The sequence below is a fragment of the Xyrauchen texanus genome, chromosome 12, assembly GCF_025860055.1.
Source record: "Xyrauchen texanus isolate HMW12.3.18 chromosome 12, RBS_HiC_50CHRs, whole genome shotgun sequence".
NCBI classification, from domain to species: Eukaryota; Metazoa; Chordata; class Actinopteri; order Cypriniformes; family Catostomidae; genus Xyrauchen; species Xyrauchen texanus.
In genome coordinates, this window is record NC_068287.1 from 27,041,752 (window position 1) to 27,068,991 (window position 27,240).

The 27,240-nt window shown below is 39.8% G+C and overlaps 1 protein-coding gene across 2 annotated transcripts; it reads right to left on the reverse strand.

Annotated features, from left to right (window-relative positions):
- Positions 1-8: 8 nt before the first annotated feature.
- On the reverse strand, positions 9-27,148 carry LOC127652865 (proline-rich protein 12-like). Of its 2 annotated transcripts, none has more exons than XM_052139281.1 (16): positions 26,870-27,148; positions 18,009-18,163; positions 16,994-17,155; positions 12,416-16,881; positions 12,057-12,260; positions 10,931-11,005; positions 9,547-10,339; positions 8,944-9,446; positions 8,700-8,816; positions 7,478-7,611; positions 6,742-7,352; positions 5,255-5,374; positions 3,523-3,620; positions 2,221-2,328; positions 1,740-1,835; positions 9-1,604 (listed from the first exon to the last, which is right to left on the reverse strand). In XM_052139281.1, the coding sequence occupies exons 1-16, from the start codon at positions 26,950-26,952 to the stop codon at positions 1,470-1,472; spliced, it is 7,860 nt and encodes a 2,619-aa protein (XP_051995241.1). In that variant the 5' UTR covers positions 26,953-27,148; the 3' UTR covers positions 9-1,469. The 2 variants fall into 2 exon arrangements, with proteins under 2 accessions (XP_051995241.1, XP_051995240.1); XM_052139280.1 differs by having other exon boundaries at positions 10-1,604; positions 2,221-2,352; positions 26,870-27,147.
- Positions 27,149-27,240: the final 92 nt, after the last annotated feature.

Below are 27,240 nucleotides of genomic sequence, written 5' to 3' on the forward strand. Positions count from 1 at the left end.
ATATGAAATAGAAGCAGTGAAATAGGAAGCTACTTAAAAGCAAAAGAGAGGCAGCCATAAGACAAATACTCTTGAAAAATGCTGCTGGTGTTGCCATGGTTATGTTACCATGGTAACAACAGGAAATGCAGATCTACAGATTTTTCTTTCTCTAGGAGTGGAATGTTTACCTTGAAGAGAACTGCTGAGGCTGGAATCTAATGATGGCATTCTGCAATGAGAACGTTAAATAAATATAATGTCATTCTTCAAATCCTCTTAGTCAGCATTAGAAACATCTTTGACTCAAATTGCAATAGTTAGAGGGAGCATTATAGCAGGTTGTTTTGCTCTTCTGCTTCTTTTCAAACCTATTCCCTCCATGTGCAAAAAGACACTCATTTATATCCATGCAAATGACAAAATACTAGCTTTTATATAAAGGAGAAAAAACTCCAAGGCAGTCTCATGTGAAAATGCATCATTTTCATAAATTCCTTTTTCTTTTATTTTATTTGCGTTTGTCCAATACAGGAGGATTCATGTACAGATGAGGGACAGGTAGAGAGAGACTGAAGCAACTGTACAATATTTACAGAGAAGAGAAATAAGCAAACCTACAAAATAATCATAATATTAGCAATAATTATTATAGTAAACAACCAACAGATAAAAACAAACAGTAAACACAGAAATTTTGAACACTTTTAAAACTATTACATCCCTCTGCATCATGTTTTCTTTGAGAAAACATACAAATACACCTCCTTTTCCGCATTTTCTTTAAAAGAACAAACAGAAAGAACACCTTTTTTAGTTTAAATACATTTTCCCTTTGCTCTATTTTGTATTTATTTTTTTAGACAAAAAGGAACTACACACTGCTTTGAAACTGCTCTTTTGTCCACATCCTGTCCGCCTTGTCCTTTTAGGGGACAGGAAGAATTGGAGATTAAGGGTGGCCCATTTCATGTTCACCCTCATAAAACATGAGCATTATTATTCAGAGTAATAATAGAAAACTGCACCAGCTTTGGGAGGTAACCATGTGTAAATGTCCATGTATAAATAATACAAATCATAATTGTTCATAATACATATTTATATTTGAGTATATATATATATATATATATAAGTGTGTGCATGGAACATAGCATTCAAAACGCACCTCACTGCCAAAACACGGACCTGTAAGGTTTTCAACCCTGTTCCCTTTGGCACTATCTTTATTTGTTTCTACACATTCTCACTCGTTTTTTCCATTTTGTCTCCCTGGGCTCCCATGGCAGGGAGCTAACACATAATGAAAGGGAGAAATGAAAAGCTTTACAAAAACATTTCTATGTTAAAAGGCAGCTTAAACTGCCACAGGCTCCGTACACATTCTGCAAAGGAAAATCTAATTTTCCTGCAACCTGGAGGTGTGCACCGGTTTAGTTCAAAGTTCTCCTCTCTCCAAATGGGATGCTCTTTGAACTGACAGTTGTATCTTAAGCCTTGGTGCTAAGTGTCAGCAGTTCAGTGAAGGACTTGAATAGAGTCTCTAGCCAGCCCTGGTTGGCCATGCACCGCTGTACCACCTCCTCCTGGCCTGGATCTTCTGCTGCCTGTTCTATACTGTCCGTCTGAGGAAGGAAGACCGTAGAAAGGGTTTTACGGAAAGATGAGCTAATACACAGCATTGAGAAAATGATCTGATACAGTAATGTATTTCTCAAAGGATCTCATGACATAATCATGTGTTCTTTATTTCTGCATACCTCCTTTTTACAGTGCAGAAAGGTATGATATTTGTAGTGGTGGAGAGAGTGATAGAGACTGTATATTCGGCAGGCCTCTGTCGATAGCTTCAGGTCCTGCCAAGCAGATACAGATGGGGTGTTACAAGCAAGGAAATAGTTTTAAAACACAGGGGTTCTCACATTTTATGACCAATGACTCTCCATGACCTTTTATGAACTTTACAGTCATTTGTGATTACAGTCATTTGTGATTATATTTTAAAAAATAATCGTGTATCAGACCAATTCGCTAATGGATATTTAGAAGAGTTTGTGAACCATTTTGTCCAACTCATTGAAAAGAACCAACTAAAAAAAAAAATTATTATCGAACATCACTAAGTTTTGCTCTACAAAAGAGCAATATCTATATAATAAAATAAAATCTCCTGATATTTCCAGGTTTTCCATGACCTTGGGAACAGCTTATCAATAAAAACTGGTTAAATGAGAGACATACCTGCTGTTTGGGAAGGCTCCTTTTGACTCTATTGAGGGTTTTACGATTGTAATTCTCACCGCCCAGGTGCACTTTAACAGCTCCCGAGTCCAGGGGGTCTGCTGTCATCTGAGGGAACATGTGCAGAACCTCCTACATGACAGCAATTTGAGAGAGTGAGATACAGCATGATGTGTTCCAGTAAACAAAAGTTTCAAGAGGACTTTAGTACTCACTGAGCACTTTATTAGGAACACCTGTACATCTACTCATTCATGTGATTATCTTATCAGCCAATCAAGTTGCAGCAGAGCAGTGCATAAAATCACTCAGATAAGGGTCAGGAGCTTCAGTTAATGTTCACATCAACCATCGGAATGGGGAGAAAATATGATCTGATTTTGAATGATTTTGACCATGGCATGATTGTTGGTGCCAGACGGGCTGGTTTGAGTATTTCTGTAACTGCCGATCTCCTGGGATTTTCATACACAACATTCTCTAGAGTTTACTCAGAATGGTGCCAAAACAAGTGAGTGGCAGTTCTGTGGATGGAAAACTCCTTGTTGATGAGAGAGGTCAAAGGAGAATGGTCAGACTGGTTGGAGCTGACAGAAAGGCTACGGTAACTCAGATAACCACTTTGTACCACTTTTGAACAATTGTAGCGAGCAAAATATCATCTCAGAATGCACAACATGTCGAACCTTGAGGCGTATGGGCTACAACAGCAGAAGACCATATAGAGCACTTTACTAGGAACATAGTGTTCCAAATAAAGTGCTCAGTGAGTGTAGTCTCAGCCTCAGGACCACCCACAGTCCGTTCACTGACCTACAGTCACCAGTTCCAATCTGATTGGCTTGTGCTACTCAACTTCCGGGAGTAAGGGCACACAGGTTTTTTACTTTCAGTCAGGTTTTCAATTCCACCTCTCTCATTAATCAGCAAAGTTGTGTTAAGAAGGCACTTCTTAGCAATTAGATACTAGATATCCACAATCAACAAACTGTACATTCTGCATTATTTTCTGAGTTATGTCAGTGAATAATCAGTACTTACTGTTTTTGGATGACAAGGTCTAAACACATTTCCTTCTATTTTTACAGTGTTTTCTGTATTTGAATAAATTTTTCCCTGCTGGTCTTGTATTGTGGTATAATCTAATTTAGATAATCCTGCCCCTGTAAGGCACAGTACAAAACAACATTTACTGTGGTTGGGCACTTAGGGTCCTTGGCCAGAATAATGTGGACCAGAATTTACAAGGCTATGCGAGACTACATTTAATGGCATTTAAGTATCAGTGAGAGCCAATGTTACCTGGTGCTGAACACACATGTTGACCCTCCTCAACAGTCTTTGTTTCTGTTCGTTGAGGATACTGTCAATCTTCCTCATAGGTGGGAGATAAAGCTCATCTGAGGACAAAATCAGAGGAGTCAGTGATAATCCATTTTGGAGAAATATTTGGTTCAAAATAATTGGTCAGTACAATTAATGGTACATAAATATAATCTTTTTTTAATATTATCCCCTTTTCTCCCAATTTGGAATGACCAATTCCCACTACTTAGTAGGTCCTCGTTTGGGTGCGGTTACTCACCTCAATCCGGGTGGCGGAGGACAAGTCTCAGTTGCCTCCGCTTCTGAGACCGCCAATCCAGGCATCTTATCACGTGGCTCGTTGTGCATGACACCGACTCTGCATGTGGAGGCTAATGCTACTCTCCACGCACAACTTGCCACGCGACCCATTGAGAGCAAGAACCACTAATCGTGACCACGAGGAGGTTACCCCATGTGACTCTACCCTCCCTCGCAACCAGTACAATTTGGTTGCTTAGCAGACCTGGCTGGAGTCACTCAGCACACCCTGGATTTGAACTCACAACTCCTGGGGTGGTAGTCAGTGCCAATACTTGCTGAGTATCCCAGACACCCCCCATAAATATATTGTAACCTTTATGTAAATTTATGACTTCATAACTTACCAGTATCTTTCCATTAGGGTTTCTCCGATACCAAAATATTAGCTTCGGTACTCTATCAGCCCTGGTTCCTCACTATTGATACTAAATCGATACTTAGGCATCAAATAAATGGCCTCCGATCATCCAGAAAAGGACTTAATGGTAAATGGCATACTTCATAAAGTCTTGAAGTTTTCCATTATATTATTTCTGGATTCCATGTTTTATGGTTTAATTAAATGTTATCAAAACAGTGTTTAATCAAATAAATACATAAAGCTTTAATCAAATAAAATTATAATAATTAATTGTCAACAAAAATTTCTATTTTATTATAGGTCAAATAAAATGCGGCACAACAGATCTTCCCAGTGTTCACGCATCAAAGCAAGCTAATATTCAGTTAACTTGCTTTTGTAGTATTGCGTACATATTATTATTATTATTATAAAACCCCAACAACCATTAAACAATGTGTTAATACAAAATCATTAGTATTATTGCTACTATAAATATAATGTTTTTAATATACATTTTTTCTGTCATAATGTCTTCAATTTCATGCATCTTGTTGAATAGAGCTTTTATATTGGCAGAACCTTTATTTTGGTGGACCCTTGAGTTCTTTATGTTTTTGACAGTTGTTTTAAACAAGCTTCCCATTCCAAATGAAATGCTGAAATATTTGCGGGTTGAAATCTCATCAAATTCATCGGAGACAGAGTTTATTGTCCACAGCCGCTCATACAGTATACTCATCACACACATTATGTGCATCACGCACGATCTCTCTCTGTTTGTGTCTGTGTGTGTGTGCAAAGTAGATGACAGAAATCACAGAGGCACATACCACATAATTTAATATGATACTGAAAATAACAAGATAATATCATACGATTCTTTTATTTTTTGGTATTTAAATTTTTCATTAAATAACGCACAACCCTACTTCCCACTCCTATTTTCTTTGTATCTTTTCTCCAATCTCACCTCATTGCCTCCTCACTCTCTCAACCACCCTTTACCAAACCCTTCTACCCCCACTTGTTCAATTCATCCTAGACCAAATAATGTCCTCTCACCATTGGTTTCTTCCAGAGCTTGGATCATGTCAGGATCCAGAGCAGTGCTGACCAGCATCTCTATATAACTACGGAACATCTCTCTCATGGCCCGACTGTTCATTCCACTGCGTATGGACACTGTGTCACAGAGAGAGATATATGGTTCAGATGCAAAAGCATTATTAAACTGACAACACACATCAAAATACTTAAACACGCACATTTTAACTGTTTCCTTTTGGCTCCACTTAGATACCGGAAATAGTCACCAAGTAGTCAGAACTATATACTATATTATCCACTATGACCAACACTCAATTGTAGAGAGACAGTAATGTCTTTAATTGTCAATACATCTAAATATCAGTCAATTAACAGTCAACAGTATTTAGCCATTGTTTTGGCCTTAACCTTATGCTGGTATAGAGTCTGTAATTGCCAAAGACCATAACAACCCTTTCATAAAAGTACAGTGCCAGAACCAAGGTACAGTGATGGTATCGGATGGCAATACCATGGTACTTTGATTTATACCATGGAACTGAATTATTTACCATATGCATGTACCATCATTTCGTTTATCATACTCCCAAGTACTTTAAAGAATAACATGGTACTAACATGGTATAAATCCAAAGAACTGTACATTTGTAGTACTTTTGTAGTTCTTTTAGTACTTATTTTGTTAGTGAATGCTGGCATTTTGTAAACGTAAATTTTAAACTGAATATTGTAACATCCCTTGCAAATTACATTAAAGATTTTTAAACATTATTTAATTTCCAGTCACAGCTTTTATCAGAATGTCCCTAAAATCTCTGCGATGTTTGGTACTACTAATGAGCAGTTTTGTGTGTAATTGGATTACAATGTAATTAGTTACTGCTATATAATTACTTTTAGTTACAAATAAGTAGTTTAGTGCATTACATTAAATTATTGTAATAAGATTATTTCAATTAAAATAAATACATTACTTAGGTTACAAATATTTAAAAAATATATATATTTATAAGTAATACAATTAAAATGTGAATTTATATGTTTATATCTGTTTGTGTTTCTGTGACAGCTCAAGGGTGTGCAACAATGAAGAAGGATAAAATAGACACAATTTGTAATTTGTGCAGAAAACCAAAAAATGTTTTTAGAAAGTAACTTAAAAGTAATTATTAATGTGATTCAGTAATCAGATTATAATTTTAGATAAATTGTAGGTAATTTGTACTGGCAGAATTTTCTTGGTCTAAAATCAACCCACTTAGTGCCATTAAATTTGGTAACAGTGTGCCTAAAATATTTAACAACTGAATCAAAAAACAGTCAATTATAAGCATTACATGTGTAGCTGCCTCCTGTTTTGTGGTGTTGTGTAGTATGCAGCATGGTAACTACTGGACAGATACTGCAGTTACACTGAATGAAGATGCTCCGTTTCGTTTCTGTGACACCATAAAAATGGCCACAAAGTTAATTGCACTTAATATTCGTAAAGCGAAACAAACCTTCATTCTCACTGGGTGGATCAGCAGAGGAGTCTGAATCAGAGGAGTAGGGTATTTCTTTCAGCCACTTCTTCCTCTTTTTGGGTGGAGGTTCTGACTTTACTTTCACAGGTCTGCACCTTGTCTGTTCAACTCTCTTCTCTCCTACTCTTTTGTCATCTTTGACCCTCCCTCGATCTACAACAGAAGTTCTCCTCTCCAGCTTCCCTTCAGTTTGTCTCTCTTGGAGCTTTTCCTTCTCTCGCTCCTTTTCACTTTGTTTTTCCCGCTCCCTATCCCTCTCTCTTTGTTTTTCTCTTTCTTTCTCTCTCTGCATTTCTTTTTCTCTCTCTTTTTCTTTTTGTTTCTCCCTTTCCTTCTCTCTCTCTCTTTGCTTTTCAAGCTCTCTCTCCCTCTCCTTCTCTTTCTCCTTTTCTCTCCTAGACTTCTCCATCTGCTCCCTCTCTCTTTCTCTCTTCCTTTCCTTTTCTCTTTCTCGCTCTTTCTCCTTTTCTCTTTGTTCACGTTGCTCCTTCTCCCATTGCCTCTCTCTCTCCTTCTTTCTATCCTCTCGTTCCATGCGCGGTGGAGTCAGGCTACGTACAGGTGAAGGCTTGGGAAGAGATTGGCGCCTGGTGGGAAGACGGACATTCAGCTCATCATTCATATGCACAATCATACTGAATTAACTCCTGTATTAAATGCTCTACATCACAGGACCAACGCAGCTCCAGAAGGTCATTTAGGGTAAAATTACCTCAGTGTGAGACTGGGCCGATACCAGGGTTTCCGTGAGCAAACTCTAACATAATCCTTTTTATTCACATTCTCCAAGAATTTTACATACAAGCGCTGATAACGCATCTTCGCATCTCCAAAGTAGCCCAGATACTATCAAACAGTAAGAAAGAACAGAAAATGTGAGTGCATGGTGGCTGTGATGGAGTACATGCACATAATTTACCTATTAAAGGAATAGTTCAACCAAAAGTGAAAATTCTCTCATAATTTACTCACCCTCATGCCATCCCAGATGTGTATGACTGTCTATCTTCAGCAGAACACAAAGATTTTTAGAAGAATATCTCAGCTCTGTAGGTCCATTCAATGCAAGTGAATGGTGACCAAAACTTTGAAGCTCCAAAAAGCACATAAAGTCAGCATAAATGTAATCCAATCTGACACATGCGCAGAGCGATAGACAGTGCTAGGAAGTGTAATCGTGCTTGAAATAATGATTGCCAAATGTCAAGATTTATTGTGTAAAAGGAGTTATATTTTGGTCTGTTGTCACTCAAAACAAACTGGATTACTTCAGAAGAGTCTTTGGGATTACTTTGATGCTGCTTTTATCTGCTTTTTGGAGCTTCAAAGTTTTAGTAATATTCACTTGCATTAAGTGGACAGAGCTGAAATATTCTACTAAACATCTTGCTTTGTGTTCCACAGAAGAAAGAAAGTCATACACATCTGGGATGGTATTAGGGTGAGTAAATGATAAGATAATTTTAATTTTGGGATGAATTATACCTTTAAGATCCACATTCTAGTTAAGCCTGAAATTCTGAATAAGAGGTTTACATGTTCCACAGAAATAGGAATATTTCTGCATACATGGTAATCATCTTATTCTGAATATACTGAGGTTCTTTTCTCTTATATATACACTGGAAATACTTGCTTTTGCCATTTACTGTGAAATTTCTTTTGTAATTCAGCACAATAATTAAATAAATGTAATTTTCATATCTTTCATTTAGATATGTGCAGATATAAATGACTATTCCGTTATAGTGGATATTTTTAATAATTACAGTTAAAATAGGCATATGCCAGCTGTCTTATTCCGTTTTCTAGTCACCAGTGCTACAAGATGCATCCATAATCATAATATGCCAAAATTATGATATTAAACAATATTCTTGTGCATGTACTGTAAATGCAGTGATTGGTTATCATTTACTGTAAAATATACTCACATTACTGGTAGCACAAAACTGCCGTTGTCCATCTTTGATTTCAGGAGCAAACTTCTGCAGCAGAGCTTTCTGGACCCTCCAGATTGGAGGAGGTTCTCGCCCCGTCTGCAGAGCCAGCTGAGAAGAGCCGAAAGAATGAGCTAAGGCATAACTACACACCATTTCTGAATAATAATTCTACACACACAATATTACCAAACAATTAACATATAAAAGGCAGTTAGAACTGTACTGTATTGGTCACCTTAAGAGTTCTAATATCTTCAGTGCGCACCACAAATTCATCCCTTTCTCTGAAGATACCCTCCCCCCCACTCTCACTGTCTTCATCCTCACTCTCTCCTGCAATGGCTGCATTGGACTGCTTCTTAGCCAGGTGCAATGAAGTGATCTGAGGGGTGGGGGCATCTTCAGGGGTTGGGGGCGAGCCTGGGGAGGGCTGGGGCAGCTCTTCAGATGGAGGAGGAGAAGAGGATGGTGGTGGTGTGGTGGAGGGAGGGAGTGTGGGAGCAGGTGGGGAGGGAGAGGGGAGAGCAGGTGGAGAAGGACTGGGAGGGAGGGAATTATGCATTAGTGGCTGTTCTTGTTGCTGCTGTAGATTCTCTTCCTCTTCTTGAGATGGAAGAGGGGAGGGGATAGAGAGAGGAGGAGGAGGCAGAGGGTATGGGGAGGAGGAGGATGGGGGAGAAGGAGAAAATAATGGAGGAGAGGGGGGTGCAGGGACAGTAGTAGGCTCAGAAGGAGATTCTAAAAGTTGAGAAGGAAATTTACATTGTGAAGCATTCATTTTCAATATTTGATCTTATTATATGACTAATAAATTTTTTAGATATAATAATATACTCACCATCCATTTTGGGAGTGTCCTGAATTTCATACTCTTCCACCTCATCCTCCTTTCTCTCCTCTTTCCCTGTTTGACCTACTTCCTCTTTTTCTCTTGTCCTCTCCTCTTCCAACTCCTCTTCTTCCGGTTCAATCTCACTGTCTTTCTTCTGCTGCATTTCTTTATGCACCTCCTGCTCAGGTTCTTCCTCATCCTCATCAGAAACATGTGTCTCCTCATGTGGGTTGGGTCGTGAGTGTGAATCTAGCTCTTGTGACACATACATATCTGTCTCAGGTTCAGTGTCTGCGTGTGGGTCAGACTCGAGTTGGGGTGGTGGCGGGGGGGTGTTAAGAGTTTCTACTTGTGGAGTGGGTGGTGATGGTGTGTGTGGAGGTTGAATGGCAGTGAGGCTGTGGGGTGTGTCATAGAGGGCAGAAATGGCTGACGATATGCTCTTCTGCAGGTCCTGGTTCTTACTGACAGAGTCTTCCTCATCTGAGGAGAATGATGGCAAGGTCTCCAAGTTTCTCTTGAACTCCTCATCAAGTCTTTTACAGGGGGATGGGCAGTTAGTGAGAGGCATGCTTCCTTCCCCCTCGTTCTCTGCAAAGGGAGGAGGTGGGGGTGGAAGAGGAGGATGTGGTGATAATGGGCGAATGCCTCCCTTTATTGAAGAGGAATCTGTGGAGCGTCCATCCACAGGGAGTGGCACAGGTGGAGCTTCAGGGCCTGGCTGCTTCTTCCCCGTTTTCAAGAAATCCAGAAAGGAAGTTATGAAACCAGACTTTAGCTCCGAAGGCTTATCCTCCATCTGAGAGCACAAGATGTCGAGAAATAAAGGGAGGGTGGAAGAAGGCAATATGCAGTGTTAGAGGAACATGAGAGACAAAAAGCATGGATATTTTAAGCAAAGGCACAGATTAATAAAATAAATGGGATGGGGAGGCCAAGATAAAAAAGATGAGGGAAATAGGAAATATAAAGTAATGCACTGTACAATCACAGAAATTCTAACTAATGTACTTTTATTTATATTTGCATATTTATTATAAATAATCACTGTAGAGTCCCTCTGTCTTACATTAGGTGTGTCTTGGGGAAGGTAATACACCTTACTGAACAATGGGGTGGTTGATGATGGTTACTATGAATGAGTAACCTTAGCAACAGCCACCCTGGCAACAGCGCTCTTCCTTTCTTTTATTGCATTTTTTAAGAACCTAGTCATCATGTTGGGCTGCCAATCATCTTAGTCTATGTGATCTGCCCCCTCTAGTGGCAAAAACATACACTGAGAACAAATTCATTTAATTTATAGTTTAGTCATTTGTCCTTTTGGGAAAAATATAGCATGGTCTATTGTCTTGTAGCAGAATTTTCCCTCAATTAATAAAATTCTTACTGAGCCAGATAGTTTCTCCATGGTCGCCCAGGCCTCTGGGGTCATTTGCTCATCCATTTCTTCCTCCCAGGACATCTGTATATAAGTAAAACATGCATATTGTATATAAATGTCTAGAACGTGTACATATCTATACCTAACAATTTAGACTGGCTCCAGCCTTCTTTCCCGAGGCTACCTGTTGCTCAGGCAACAGAGGACAATTCATACTGTAAGTACAATTTAAACATATGGATGAGGGCATCATTTGAGTGAGTTATTACACTTGGGAACATAGGTTTGATCTGTTAACATTTTATAATGTTACATCAGGTGTTACATTTTGCCATTAAGGACAAAACATTTATGACTTTTACATGTTTTAAATGTATAGTTGTGAAATCTTTGCTGTAGTTGATTATTTCTGCATTTGGTAACATCCATTTCAGATTACTTATCTTTGAATCATGGAAAGATTGGTCAAAGCTCAGTAAGTGAAATTCCTTTTGCATTTGCATAAATCATAATTGATTGCACATGCTGCTTCCCACCCATCCCCTCTATTGAGTATAATTCTAAATAATACTGTATAACTATCCTGTGCAGTAAGCAAAAATCCCTTTACAAATCCATTAGAAACTTTAAAGAAAAGACTATGTTTAGCAAACAATTCTGCTTTGATAAAATTAATCTATCACAGTTGTTAGAATTCAGGCCTGGCAGGTTCTCCACAAAGTATTTGACCTCCTCCAAATGCTCCTCCTTCATTAAACTTTGTTCTAAATCTGTAGGTCATTTGATGACATAAGAAAAGACCCAGTATGAACTGGTAAATGGTTTGACATGTTTTCAATTCATCACAAAGGTTTTAAAGATTGAGGTTGTCACAATAATTAATTCTGTCTCTTTACTGATTTTTTAAAGCTTTCACCAGTTTCAAATTTTAAAAGTTGTATGTACAATAAACCTGTCTAAAGATTTCTGATATTGCATTAACATATTTTCTAAAATGTAAGCAAATGTGGCATTTCCATTTGCTCTGCTTTGGTAAAGCACTGGATTAATCTTGTGTTATTTATACATTTTCTTTTTAATTTCAACATTCATAAATTTAAAAAGCATATATGTATATAAGCAGTAGACTCACCTCTTGGTGTTTCTGCTTCATCTTTTCCTGACCACAGTTCATATCATTTCTGTTTATGTCAATACCGGTAGTGGGCCCTGGGCTCAAACCAAGAGATGGTGCAGATCCTAATGAACCATCAGACAGAACTGGATCTGTACTTGACATGGAGTCTGTCCTCAGCAGTGAGTCAGATGAGGGCATGGAAGGGATAGGGAGCTTAATCTGGGAGGAAAATGAAAAAAGGTTACAAATTTAAATGTGTACATAAAATGTATTACTCAAAATATTTTTTACTGTGCATTGGTTATACTTTCACTGATCCAACATTACCACAAACTCATTCTTCCCATTGGTGCTAATTGCAACTGTTCACTTACCTTGATTGGTTTGATCGGCTCTTGATATTGTTGCTGAGGCTGATGTTGCGTAAGTTGTTGCTGATGATGTTGCTGTTGTTGATGAAGGTGTTGTACATGCATGTGCTGTTGTTGGTGCATATGTTGTGGTTGATGCTGCTGCTGTTGTTGCAAATGGTGGTGCATGTGCTGTTGTAACTGTGGTTGATAATGAAGGTGAGTTGCTTGTTGATGGTAGTTCTGCCCCTTGTTTATGTCTCTGTGCATCTCCATAATGTGATCATCCTTCCTTCCACGCCCTCTTCCTCGACCACGGCCCTTTTTACACTCTCCACCAGGTCCCATCATGCTCCTGCCATATGGAGGCTCAGGGAGAGGTCGAATACGGGGTCTACCCCTGGGTCTTGGTGGACCCTCACGTTTAGGTTTGGTGGGTTTCCTCCCTCTTTTCTTTGGGCCATCATGAGGGAGAAGCTCTGGGGGAGGTCCAAGCGATGGGTAACCTGAGGGGTGGCAGAAATCTAAATCACCCATTAAGGAGCTTAAACTGCCAACTCCTGAACCACCTCCAGACTTTCTGCAGCTGGACACAAGATCAGGAAGCAAGTCCGGGAGACGTCTACTATTTAAGCGGATGTCAGCTGGAATGTCTGCTTTATCTTCATCATCCTCAAACTCATATTCTTGGGCATAGTTTTTCTTAGCCTGTGGTTGGGCATTATGATCTTTTCGCTGTTTTAGGAGGTGAAATGAGCTTGACTTCAAAAGTTTTTTAGGCCTAGAGGAGCAAAAGATCGGTGAGGTAAGTCCCCCTGTGGCAGGACCACTCCCTACACCTACAGAGCTCATAATTTTGTTTCCAGTTACATCCACAACATGCCCGGTACTGCCCATTCCAAGCCCTGGGCCCTGAGACTGGATTAAGCCCAGCTGTTCTGTGTTTACAGTGGATGGGAGTTCATGGGATTTCATGGGGTCCATATCTAAGTGCATAGTACCATTGCCAGATTCAGACAAGCTGTGACAATACTGCCCATAGCCCTGATCACCATGGTGTCCCATAATATCATATCCACCTCCTCCACCACCTGTAGATTTAACTGCATCCATCCTATCTTGTACTGTTTCCCGTGCCTCTGGCACACCACACTGACCTCCTTGCCCAGCACTTTCACCTCCCCCAGCACAGCTAGCCTTGTAGTCATCAGAGCAGAACATATCCTCCATCCCTGAGAAAAATGATCGATCTTCATCTTGGAGGAGTGAATCTGGGAAACAGATAGAGGTCAGTGGCACAAACCGCTGTTGCTGCTCTTGGCTCTGACCCTGGTTCTGAGCTGTTTTTCCCACAGGACTGCCAGTTTCAAATTGAGGCTCTTTGAGCCGATCCAGTTGTGGCTGGGGCTCTTGTTCCCTGGGCTGGGCTTGGGGCTGTGAAGGTCCAGAAGTTGGCTGCATGTGTTGAGAGTGCTGGTGAAGGTGTTGGTGGTGAGGATGTGTTTGATGGTGGGCATGAGGTTGTGGATGATGTGAGGTCAAATGGTGCAAATGAGAGGGGGTCGACATGCTCAAATCAGGGTCTGACAAGAAATCATGAAGCTCTGCTGCTGGTTGCTGTGGATGGTGGGGCTGATGGTGTGAGGACATCCTATGCTGTTGCTGTTGTCTGAGATGATCATTGGTGCTCCCATCTCCTGCACCAACTCTGTCAGAGGGCACTGTCCTTTCCCGGCTATTTGCCCTGGAGAGAGATCTCTCTAGCATGTCTAGTGGTGAATTGTGACTAGACTGGCTTTGGTTTTGATGAGCCTCACGTCCATAGTGGGCCTCCATATTTTGGGACTGGAGCTGGAGTTGAAGCTGAGAGGTCTGTGGCTGACTGTCTACTCCTCCAGAGCCACCAGAGCCTAGTCCACCAGTTGGTCCAATCATTGCTCGCTGACTCATTGGGTGTTGTTGCTGTGAAGAAGCCTGATGGTTGTCCATATTGTTACGAATTTTATGAGAAAGGGCAGATTGGAGAAGTTGAGTTTGGGAGGTTTGCTGAGCCTGGTCAGGTGGGGAATCCATTAGGCCAAGGGAGGACTGGTTCTGTCGCTGTTGCAAGTCTGGTGTCTTTCGCAGATAGGGTAATTCTGAAGGATCCTGATCTTTCTTAAGATCCATATGAGAGTGAGACATTGAATGGGGGTGAGGGTGCTGTGAATGTTGAGAATGCTGTGAGTGCGATGGGTGATGTTGATGGGTTTGATGAGTGTAAGGGTCTCCTCTGCCATAATGGACCACTGAACCAAGAGAGTCATGTTGGTTAGGGTGTTGACCATGTGAGTGAGTGTGTGGCAATGAATCAACTGCACTTTGACCACCATTTGCTCCAGTTCCAGAGAGCACTCTATCAGACTTAGTCTGTTGTTGCTTTTTCAGAGACATCTCCAACTGGTTTTCTAAACCTGTTCCTGGACCACAAGAGCCAGAAGGAACTGGTGCCACACTGTTGGTGGTATTATTTGTCCGAATGACACTCAGTAAATGGTAACGCTCCTCGGATGCCTTGTTGAGCTCATAAGCGGAAAGACTCTTTTCTCCATCTCTACTCTGGGGTGTGGACTGGGACTGCAGCTGTTGTGAGGCTACCTGCTGATCTTGTTGAGACAGGTGCTGGGAGGTGTTGGGTGCTGGACTCTGTGAGTGCAATAAGTGCTGGATCAAAAAGTCATCTTCATCTTCTTCATCCTCCTCTTGGGGTCTCTCTACCCCAAGCATTTCAGAATCAGAATTAGATTTTGGTGGTGTTGTATGATAAGATTGTGTCTGTTTGGCTGGTACCCTTGTGTCTGAATATCCCTGTGGAGAAGCAATAAATGCTGGGGAAAGAACTGAGGACATGTACTTGTTACCCCCATTCCCTCCAGGTGACTGTGCAGGGCGAGATGGTGCAGGGGAGTGCAGACCTGGGCGGATGATTCCAGAATTACTTGACGATAAAGGGCTAGAATCTGGGAGGTGGTAAGATCCTGCACCACCACTTGCTACACTACCACTACCACCACCTACACTTCCTGAACTACCAGCTCCTGAGACAGTGGTACTGCTTGTTGTGCCTGTACCACCTCCGGACACCATTAAGGCAGGCGAATGTCCTGTTCCACCATAGCCCATTGATGGACTTCCTGCCCCTCCAAGAGATGGTGGCAAAGAACCATATGCTGAATCAGAGCCATAGACTACCTCAGCTGAAAATGAACGCTCTGTTGATCCAAGACTTCCATATGCTTTTCCAGACCCACCAAGGCTAGAACCAAGATCCTGGGCCTGTGGAGAACTGAATCCACCATATGGCTGTGGTAGGTGGGTGGAGGATGGCTGGCTTGGTGAATATGACTGTTGCTCTGGAGGGGTTTGACCAGGAAGGCCAGCAGTTGGTTTGATGGGTCCAACAGGAGAGCCATATGTGGTCAAGCAAGATTTTGGAGGCTGCTGCTGTGTAGCATTGGATGATACTGTTGGAGGTGGAGGGGGTTGGGGTTGCTGTGCTGACTGAGGTGGTGGTTGCTGCCTTGAGGGTGCAGAGGAGGTACTTGATGACACATTAGGATTAGAAGAAGAGGCAGAGGAGGTGGAAGAAGCTGAAGGAGGAGTGTGAGGGGTACGAGATGAGGAAGAGCCAGAAGAAGAGTAGCCACTACTTGAGCTGGAACTCTTTCCTTTTTTTACAATGCTACCACCTGAGCCAGCTGAGGATGAGACTGAGGAGGAGGTGTATGGGGGCTGGATGATAGGGCGGTAAACTTGTTCTGATCGGGGAGAGGATATGGGGTCAGATGAAGGACTTTGTTCACCCAGTGGGCTACAGTTTACTCCCCCATGCCGATGGTGGGGTATATGCTGATATCCTGTTGCACCACAACTGAGATATTGCTGTAGAGCATGAGGTGTGGAAGAGGAAAGTTGAGACTGTGCAGGAGAAGGCCGCTGGTAGTGCTTGATCACACTGTCTTGCCTGGGGATGGCCCTTTCCTGGGACTGTGGAGCTTGTGGGGGCGCAGGTGCCGAAGAAAATACAGAAGAATTGTAGAGCTGGGATGACTGGTCCTGAAGCTGTGAGGAGAGTAGATTAAACTGAGGGGGTGGTAAGTGGCGTGTTGAGGAGGATGCAGGTGCTTGTGGAGGGGGAGCACTAGTGGGCTCTTGTGACCCTCTATACGAAGCAGCCCCACTTTGTGAAGTCAGAAGACGGTCAAAGCCAAGACTTGACTGGGAGGTCTTAATGTGCAGCAAAGGATCATGGGGTGACAGGAGACCATTGGAATTAGGACTGAAAGTAGGTGTATCCTGCAGAGATAATGATGGGGTCACCCCAGGAAAGGAGCGCCCAGAGAAGGATGCAGGGTGCTGATATGCAGAAAGAGCAGAGGAAGAGGGAAATGAGCCAGAGCCAGGTAGTGCACCAGAAATGAATAGCTCTGCAGGGGCTGGAGTGTGCATTGCTACAGACACAGAGAAGGAAAGAAAATGAAAGCAGTTAATAATATTTTTTATGCAAATTACTTTCTTTGTATCATAAAATATTTCAGTATTCAATTTTAGATCGATACTTACCAGTTTGCCAGGTTGGGGTGCGAAACTGGGAGAGTAAGGAAGAGGCAGAGGGAGGAGGCTGAGCACCTCGAGATTCCAAAGCAGAGATCAAATTCATAACTGAAGCATCTGGTCCTGAGGGGCTGGCATGATGTAGACCAGTATCAAACAAGCCTGAGAGCCCTTAGAGACATTATAACTATTACCATGACAGAATAAAAATTCATATTTTTTGTGTAATGACTTTAAATGTTACCATTACCCCGTTTACTCCAAGTTTTAAGTTGTGTTTCAGTGATGTGGTCACAAGTGGTCAGCGTTAAATACAGGTCTAAATGGGGTGCAAAATGTTTTTTGATCGGATCACAAAAACCACAAACTTAGTCAAAAATGAATGTGACCACATCGCAGTTGAGATGTAAGCGCTAATCCGTCCTAATGCATCCTGGACAGCACTGAAACACCACCTCTCACCAGTCAATCAACCACTGCACTCTAATATGAGTTGCAAATTTTGCTGGCTTTAAAAGGAAATAATGGTCAGATCAGAATATTTGATAAAGCGCATACATATATATGCACAAGATCTCACGGAACTTATTCAGTGTGTCTGAGTTCAACATGCAGTGACACAGATGAGAAGCACACACATCTGAAGCTTGGTTAATTCAGGTATTCCATTAAAATAATTGAAAATTCTTCTTGAAATGTTGCATTTGTGCTTAGATTAAATTTCAACTGTATCTGGGAAATGCGCCAGGTTTTTCATGCTTTCTTGGTCTTTTCTGAATTTTTTGTGGTTTATTATCATGCAGTAGCCCATTAAAATAGTGATTGATGTATGTTATCATAAAATCAGAGATTCTGCCCTGGAATCTGAACACAAGTGCTCACAGAAGATGCATTTGAGTGACCAGGTGTAAACAGCCATGTTTCTCATATGATCATATGTGATCGGATCACCTGAGATAATACCAGGTGTAAATGGGGTCATTATACTAATCAGTCATACTGTATACAGATTAATCAAGTTTACCTAAGCTCCTTCCTGCACCCCATGCCCCGCCCTGTCCAGAACTGCCTGGATGGTGATTTGTTGCATATCCCTGCAGGGGGTGTGGTGTGGCATACGTTTGGCGGTGGAGGAGCTCTGTTTCTGGATGGGAGGATCTGGAACTCCCATAAACCAAACTGAAAAAAAGAAGATTAAAAAACAAATGAGATTACAGACAGTTTAACAGAGTAATTGTTTGCAAATAGCTTTATGTTTTATATGATATTGGGGTGTTTGACCATCTTCTTTATTTGTCCAGGGCATCAAACATACCAAAAAATAATGTATAATGTACAGTATATTATGCATAATGGTTCATATAAATAAACAATCCTAAACTTTAGTGCAGTGCTAATACATTTCTATTTAGAATTTCAGTTTAACATCAAAACACTTATATGGTGTGATGTTTTTTTTTTCTCTATTCACAACTGCATAAAATCAAGAAGGAAGTTCAAATAGAAGGAAGTTCAAATAAATGTTAATTTTGGATATTATATTATACAAACATTTTCCCTTGCCCAATATATCATTACGGTTAATTGTTTTGAACACTTTATTAGTAAGCATACACACTACCTATCAGCATCCTACCACAATTATCATTTCAATTCCTTCAGTTTAAGACAGGAGAAAATAAATTGATCAGAACCCATAAAACAAAAAAGAAAACACTGCAGATTGTTGTAAATGTAATATATATATATATATATATACACACACACACACACACACACAATGATTTTGTTCATTGTTTGTTTTTGTTAAAAGGCAATTACATTGTTCATTTAACAGATGGGGTAAATACATTTTTATATTTCCTTTAAAAATTAACTATTCACTAATCACTTAATTTTCTGATTAACCAAGAGTATGTGCAATACAATTATTACTTTCATGCTTTGTTTGCTACAATATAACTTTTCTTGCCACTTGTTTAATCTTTATTTGCACTTAATTTAGCAAGACTAACTTAAAAAATAATAAACTGTATGTTTTCAAAACAAACAGGCTTTTAAATGAAGCACACAATCAACACATATGTCATGTGACATTGGGATGGATTTCATTGCACACCCTCTTTTAGGACAGTAAAGAGATCTGTTGGGCTCTAGACTCATACTACATATACCGTATCAGTTGACCCTCTCACACCACAGCCAAACACAAAGATTAGCTCTTTAAACAGCCTACTCACTTCCATAACCTCCTTCTCCAAAACAGATTCAAGGACCTGATTTTGCCAAGCTATCTTCAACTATATTATCATATCCTATGAATAGTGAAACATATAAACACTTTTCTAGTATAGTACATTATCAGCATCGAATGTCCATAACTTAATTTGTTTTTAATCAATTTCATAATTTCTTGGTATGGCCTCTTCACAACTTTGTGCTCTACAAGTTTGTTCCAATAAAACATCTTGTGTGCTTCATTGGAAGCAAGGATGTCTGACATTTTCTAGTCAAAATGAGATGAGTCAAATTGTCAATTCTAGAACTTTCCAGTTTACTTCCAGGTTTAAATGATAACAATCCTAGATTATTTCATGTGGTCTCAGACTACTGGACCCCACTGTAGATCTGTCTATACATTAGGCAAAAGTGCTGCCTTATCACTTAATATTTGTCAAGATTATAATATGTTTTTTAATTTTTACACATTTACCACTGCTATTCTCCTTGATGTGCAAAGATACTGAGTGTTTTAAGTATTCTGATTGGCCACCCTGCCTGTTGCCAACCAATCAACTGTCTTTTGCAGTCTTTGCAGACTATCTCTGTCATTCCCTTTCATAAGAGTGGCCAGTTCATTTGACAATGGCGGTTAGGATGTTGCTGAGGTAAGACACAGAGCGCTCATTGATAAAAGCTCTCCACTGACTAAATTGCCTTGGTAACCCCCTCCCCTCCATCCTCAACAGGCTCTTAGTGTGAGTAAAGCTCAGTTAGTCTAGATCCCTCTCACTCCGAGACCAGAGTGGAAAGCCACAGACACCACATACTGAGTGAGCGCGTGGTGAGGGGGTGGGTGTTATTCAACAGAAGAAGTGACTGGACCAGAAAATCTATTTTACAAACTATCAAAGAAAGACCTCTTTCAAACCTATACTCTCTAGTCTAGAGTAACATTCAATTAATTGCCTAACTTCACTATGGCATGTGTACATCCGCTAATTTAATACTCACAATTCAGTAGGACTTTGTCCAGATATAATATAAGAGTCGATATGAGTTGTCATTCTCCATTAAATAGACTCCTGGACTCAATATAGTCACTGTGATAACGTGTCTGCCATAAGACCGTAACAAATGTGACAAAGGAAACTGATGTCCATCCTGAGTGGCTTCCATCTGGGAGTATGTCCATCTCTTTTAAAAACACCCTCATCATATAGGCAGAGGACTTGTTTAATTAATTGTATAAAGGCTTTAATGAACTGGGTTAAACATTTAAATGCATGTGTGAGAGCACACTTCCTTGCTGCCAACAGCCTCACTGTATGGACCTCTGGCATAATACATACTATACTGTGTGTTCATGACAAAAGCACACTCATGGTGTTTTGATACATTGCTGGATCTGTTTTGTGATATTGTTTCAGCTTACAAAAAAAAGTCCATCATTGCAAAAAAAAATGACATTAAAAAAAGATATATATATTTATATATTATAAATGGTGCCATGCAAAACAGCATCAATTAAAGAACTTGACTTCAAATCGAGAAATTGCTTCTGATTATTGTAGTTAAACTGGATATGATTACTTTTGACAACAATATGATAAGCCCAGGTGACATGCACGTAGATGTTTCTCCTGCAAATTAATATCTTCACCTAAATAATTAATGCAATCATAGCATCAGTACTCTCTTATCAAAGGCATTCCAGAGACAATCAGGGAATTAATGAATTGGGGGAAATTGAAGGGCATCTTACATATTCTTCAAGCCAGTTTTTTCTTCCGCTCAGGTGTAATTCTCAATTGTCCTCTCTTTTCTGATGTTTCTCATCATGTTTGGCTTAAACCTTTAGTAATCAATTTATCCTGTTAAACTTCTCACCTCACCTTGTGTATATATATATATATATATATATATATATATATATATATATATATACATACACACACACACACATATACAATGTTTTACTAACAATATTTCTTATTACTATAAATATTATTGTCGATTGTGGTGTTCTACACAGGCCATAGTTTCATTTTCTTTAATTTTATGCAAATGTACCGCTGTGTTTATTCATTGAGTCTTATGGCAATCCGATTTTGCTTTTAATGCATCCAGTGTTACTCGTTGTAATTGTACTAGTAATATTGCAATTAAAGAGCTCTACAATATATTTTCTACTAGCAAGAATTCTTATTATAGAGCTCTGTAATAGATTTTTCTCTAGTAAGAATTCCAATTACAGAGCTCTCTATTTGCATTACTACTACAGAGCTCTCGATTTGCATTACTACTAGTAAGAATACAATTACAGAGCTCTCGATTTGCATCACTACTAGTAAGAATACAATTACAGAGCTTTGCAATTAAACATCTTTAATGCAATTTTTCACTAGTAACAATTAAATTGGAGAGCACTCTAATTGGAATTTGTACTAGTAACATTTAAATTGGAATTGGAATTCTTCCTAGTAATAATTAAATTATAGAGCTGTATAATTGCAGAATCTACTAGAACAATTTAATTGTAAAGCTCTTTAACTTTCTTACTAGTAAAAATGCAAATAGAGAGCGATGTAATTGGAATTCTTACTAGTGAAAATTAAATTATAGAGCTCTGTAATTGGAATTCTTACTAGTAAACATTTAATTATAGAGCTTAGTAATTGGAATATTAATAGTAAAAAATTAATTTATGACGAGTAACACTGGGAACATTAAAAAGATAATTTGGCCTTCCACACAGTTTTGCCATCTAATATTAATTCTTTTAGAATTTTTTAGAAAACTAGAAAAGATTCAGTACAAAAGCATTTAATTTCATTCTATCCAGAGGATGTTTTCAGCATGCAGCAGCAGCAGCACTGAAGCTTGTCTATCATCATAAGCCTGAACTCCTCATTAAGATCCTGGATTCTATCAATCTGACTCAGTCTACAGAGATACTCTTGAATCAGAAACACAATATTAAAGAATCCAACTGCAAGACAGCAATTCCTCTTATCGGTAAGGACAGGACAGACTTACTGACTCTCCAGTCAGGAATGGGATGCAGTCTCACATGAAACAAAATTAGGGAAATGCTATCTCTTCACGGACACCTTAAAAAGAAACATAAATGCTTAGCATTCATGACCTTAAAAAAAATGCTTGTATGGAATTCCTGACACATACTTTCACACACAGATATGAGAGAGTTCTTTACATCAAGGGGTCATATTTAAAGAAAAATAGCCCTATTGTTGTCCTGTCATGCAAGAAGAAAGAGATCCACTCAAAATGTAACATTTATTTCAATGCACAAATCTTGAGACCGCTTGACAAGAAGGCTCCAGATTGTGACTGCACCTGTCTGAATAAAGAAATCCTCTGCCACAAGATGAGATGCAACCTACAGTGATGAATGAACTTTTAAAATTAAAGGAAGTCTTCAAAGCCAATGTATAGCAGACTTCTTAGGACATGAATCACAGAACCCACTGCATCATAGAATATAACAAGATTATCAAATAATCCAAAATTGTGTTTTTAATTTATTCACCTTTCATGCATGCCTAGACAACAGATGAAAGTATGCTTTAGGAATGCATCCAATTGAATGGCTAATTCCCTAAGCGCAATGCCAGCCACCAAGAATGATTGCAGGCTCACTCTGTGAGATGATTGATTTGGTTGTCACGGCGACTGATAATGTACATAGCCGGACACCTTTAAAATGTAGGTAGACCACGGAATAAGTGTAACATACGGGTATGCCTGAACTTATTTTTCCATTAGCAATAGACAATTCTTCATTTATTCTGACATAATGCAGCACATTCTAAAAGGTATTTTATATATATGCATTTGTATATATATATATATATATATATATATATACACACACACACACACACAGTTGAAGTCAGAAGTTTACATACATGTTAGCCAAAATAAAAAACATTTAAACTCAGTTTTTCACAATTCCTGACAATTAATCATAGAAGTCTTAAGTCAGTTGGGATCACTTTATTTTAAGAATGTGAAATGTCAGAATAATAGTAGAGAGAATTATTTATTTCAGCTTTTATTTCTTTCATCACATTCCCAGTGGGTCAGAAGTTTACATACACTTTGTTTTTATTTGGTAACATTGCCTTTAAAATGTTTAACTTGGGTCAAAACGTTTTGGGTAGCCTTCCTCAAGCTTCTCACAATAAGTTGCTGGAATTTTGGCCCATTCCTCCAGACAGAACTGGTGTAACGGAGTCAGATTTGTATGCCTCCTTGCTCACACACGCATTTTCAGATCTGCCCACAAATTTTCTATTGGATTGAGGTCAGGGCTTTGTGATGGCTACTCAATACCTTGACTTTGTTGTCCTAAAGCCATTTTGCCACAACTTTGGATGTATGCTTGGGGTCATTGTCCATTTGGAAGACCCATTTGCAGCCAAGCTCTAACTTCCTGGCTGATGTCTTGAGATGTTGCTTCAATATATCCACATAATTTTCCATTCTCATGATGCCATCAATTTTGTGAAGTGCACTAGTCCCTCTTGCAGCAAAGCACCCCACAACATTATGCTGCCACCTCCATGCTTTAAGGTTGGGATTGTGTTCTTCGGCTTGCAAGCCTCACCATTTTTCCTCCAAACATAACAATGTTCATTATGGGCAAACAGTTCAATTTTTGTTTCATCAGACCAGAGGACATTTCTCCAAAAAGTAAGATCTTTGTGCGCATGTGCACTTACAAACTGTAGTCTGGCATTTTAGTCTGGGAGTTTTGGAGCAGTGGTTTCTTCCTTGTTGAGCAACCTTTCTGGTTATGTCGATATAGGACTTGTTTTAGTGTGGATATACATACTTGTCTACCTGTTTCCTCCAGCATCTTCACAAGGTACTTGTGCTGTTGTTCTGGGACCGATTTGCACTTTTTGCACCAAACTACATTCATCACTAGGAAACAGAATGCGTCTCCTTCCTGAGTGGTATGATCCACAGGTACACCTCCAATCCAGTACACCTCCTATCAGAAGCTAATTGGCTAATTGTCTAAAGGGTTGACATCCTTTTCTGGAATTTTCCAAGCTTCTTAAAGGCACAGTTAACTTGGTGTATGTATACTTCTGAACCACTGGAATTGTGATATAGACAACTAAAAGTGAAACAATCTGTCTGTAAACAATTGTTGGAAAAATGACTCATGTCATGCACAAAGTAGATGTCGTAAACGACTTGTAAAACTATAGTTTGCTAATATTAAATCTGTGGAGTGGTTAAAATGAACCTTCAACCGAAGTGTATGTAAACTTCAACTGTATATATACTGCTCTGTGAAAAATTAAGAGACCACTGCAAAATTATCATTTTCTCTGGAGTTACTATTTATAGGTATGTGTGTTCATTTTACTCAAATTTTCATTTTATTCTATAAAGTACTGACAACCCCCCCCCCCCAATACAGTCATTTAGAGCATTTATTTGCAGAAAATGTCAACTGGTCAAAATAACAAAAAAGATTAGGTGTTTTCAGACCTCAAATAATGTAAAGAAAACAAGATCCTATTTATTTTTAACAACACAATACTAATGTTTTAACTTAGGAACGGTTCAGAAATCAATATTTGGTGGAATAACCTGATTTTCAATTACAGCTTTCATGCATCTTAGCATGCTCTCTACCAGTCTTTCACATTGCTGTTGGGTGACTTTATATTTATATTTATATTTATGCATTTGGCAGATGCTTTTATCCAAAGCGACTTACAGTGAGTGCACTTATTACAGGGACAATTCCCATGGAGCAACCTGGAGTAAAGTGACTTGCTCAAGGACACAATGGTGGTGGCTGTGGGGCTTGAACCAGCATCCTTCTGATTACCAGTTATGTGCTTAGCCACTACACCACCACCACTCCACCACTTTATGCCACTCCTGGTGCAAAAATTCAAGCAGCTCGGCTTTGTTTGATGGCTTGTGGCCATCCATCTTCCTCTTGATCACATTCCAGAGGTTTTCAGTGGGGTTCGGGTCTGGAGATTGGGCTGGCCATGACTGGGTCTTGATCCAGTGGTCTACCAGCCACACCTTAATTGACCTGACTGTGCAGCATGGAGCATTGCCCTGCTGGAAAAGCAATCTTCAGAGTTGGGGAACATTATCAGAGCAGTAGGAAGCAAGTATTCTTCCAGGATAACCTTGTGAGTGGCTTGATTCATGCATCCTTCACAAAGACAAATCGGCCTGACTCCAGCCTTGCTGAAGCACCCCCAGATCATAACCGATCCTCCACCTGGTCATCTAATGGTTAGACAGAGACCTGAAGAGGCCTTCAGGCCACAGTGTCTTGCACCCACTGAGAATTTTGACGGAGGATGAAATTTAAAAAAAATCATTTCACTCAAATACATAGGCTACCTTTAAATAGCAAATCCAGAGAAACTGCTAATTTTGCATTGATCGCTTAATTTTTTCCAGAGCTGTATGTATGTGTGTATATGTATATAAAATGATTCCTGGCTGTAAGCCCTTCGTGGTTGAAAATACATTTGCCGTGCGTTTTACGTATATGTTTACATTCTGCGCGGCTCGTTCACGCTGTAATTTCACTAAAAGGCATTACACACTACTGAAACGACGTCTCAACACAGGACAACAGCACAATCTCCGGAGACGCTACTATTTCAACTAGAAAATAGCAATCACCAGCAGGCTATGTAAAGTTTGGCTTACTTTTAAAAATCGCATATTTTCGAAGCTTTTCTAAGTTTGAGTTAGCGCCCAGCCGTAGCTGTTCATAATATAGCGTTTACTATACACTGTTCTGCCATAGTGACTGAATAATACACGTTGACTTTAAGTAACTTCATCTATGCATTTGCCATTTTACATTCGGAGAAGTTTGTGTGTGTGTGTTTTACCAAAAGAAAAACAAAGAAATAAAAACGCGCAATTTTTGTAATATAGAATTGCGCGTTGTTATTTCTTTGTTTTTCTTCTATATTTATATCTATATATATATCTATATATCTATATCTATCTATATATAGGCCTATATATATATATATATATATATATATATATATATATATATATATTTATTTTTATTTTTTTTAATAAGCCCATTCCTTTTTGCACACAAACAGCGTTAGCTACAGTGATAAGCTGCAAACAGTAGCTAGCAACCATTTCGTCCCAAAATTGTGATTGCTAGTAATTGGCTGCCTGCAAAATAACGCTTTGTCAACGTGCATTTAGAGCCATGCATCTCACTTCGCTATAGTAGCATCTACAAAATCATGGCATGCAATGTCCGGTTTGGTGTGCCTCCGAGGTAAACGGTTTGATTTTTTCATTTCTGATAAAACGCTAGCAAGCTAGCTAGCACAATCATCCCATCCCCCTCTTTTCGCCCCTCTCCCCCCTTTTCTGTCTCAGTCTACCTTCCGTATCACGCATTAACTCTCTATAGCATTCCTTGCATTTTCAAGACACCCCCTCCTCACTCAGAAATGACAATACTGATGGCTGTACGTGGAGCCTCCGACAATGTAACTCAGTGAACACAGAGTGGGTACATGCATTGCGCCGTAGGAATAGGCATTGTTACAGCCAGCCAAGCATATTTATGCATCCGGTGTCTAGAAGTATACTGCACGGGCGCCTTACCTTGCCTTCGCCGATCTCTCGTAACTCCATCCCGTTCCAGCGCCCAAATCACCGAATCCTGTGCCAGGATAATTTCTATCCATTAAAGAAGAGACAAGGGATGAAGATGGAGAGATAGACCAGGGGGAAGGGGAGGGAGGTAATTCCTAAATTCTAACACACTATCTCTCCCCGTGTCCTTTCCTGTACGCTCAATGACTGTTTATCTCTCCCGTTTCACAAGCAAGTCCTCAAGAATAGGACCAGCACAGAGGGGGAGAGGATTGGAGGGAAGGAGGAGGGGGAGATGGAGGATACAGAGGGGAGGCGGGGGGATTTCACCAACCACCGCCACCACAAAAAATCCGGTTTCTTCCTTCCCTCCCCTGCTC

What these genes read in the sequence shown, in the direction of transcription:
- LOC127652865 (XM_052139280.1), bottom strand. Translation starts at nt 26,952, where the DNA reads ATGGATAGAAATTATCCTGGCACAGGATTCGGTGATTTGGGCGCTGGA. An exon ending in TGGAGAAACTATCTGGCTCA is followed by an intron (nt 10,340 to 10,930) that starts GTAAGAATTTTA and finishes TTGTGCTCTCAG; the next exon opens with ATGGAGGATAAGCCTTCGGA. An exon ending in AAGATATTAGAACTCTTAAG is followed by an intron (nt 8,817 to 8,943) that starts GTGACCAATACA and finishes GGCTCTTCTCAG; the next exon opens with CTGGCTCTGCAGACGGGGCG.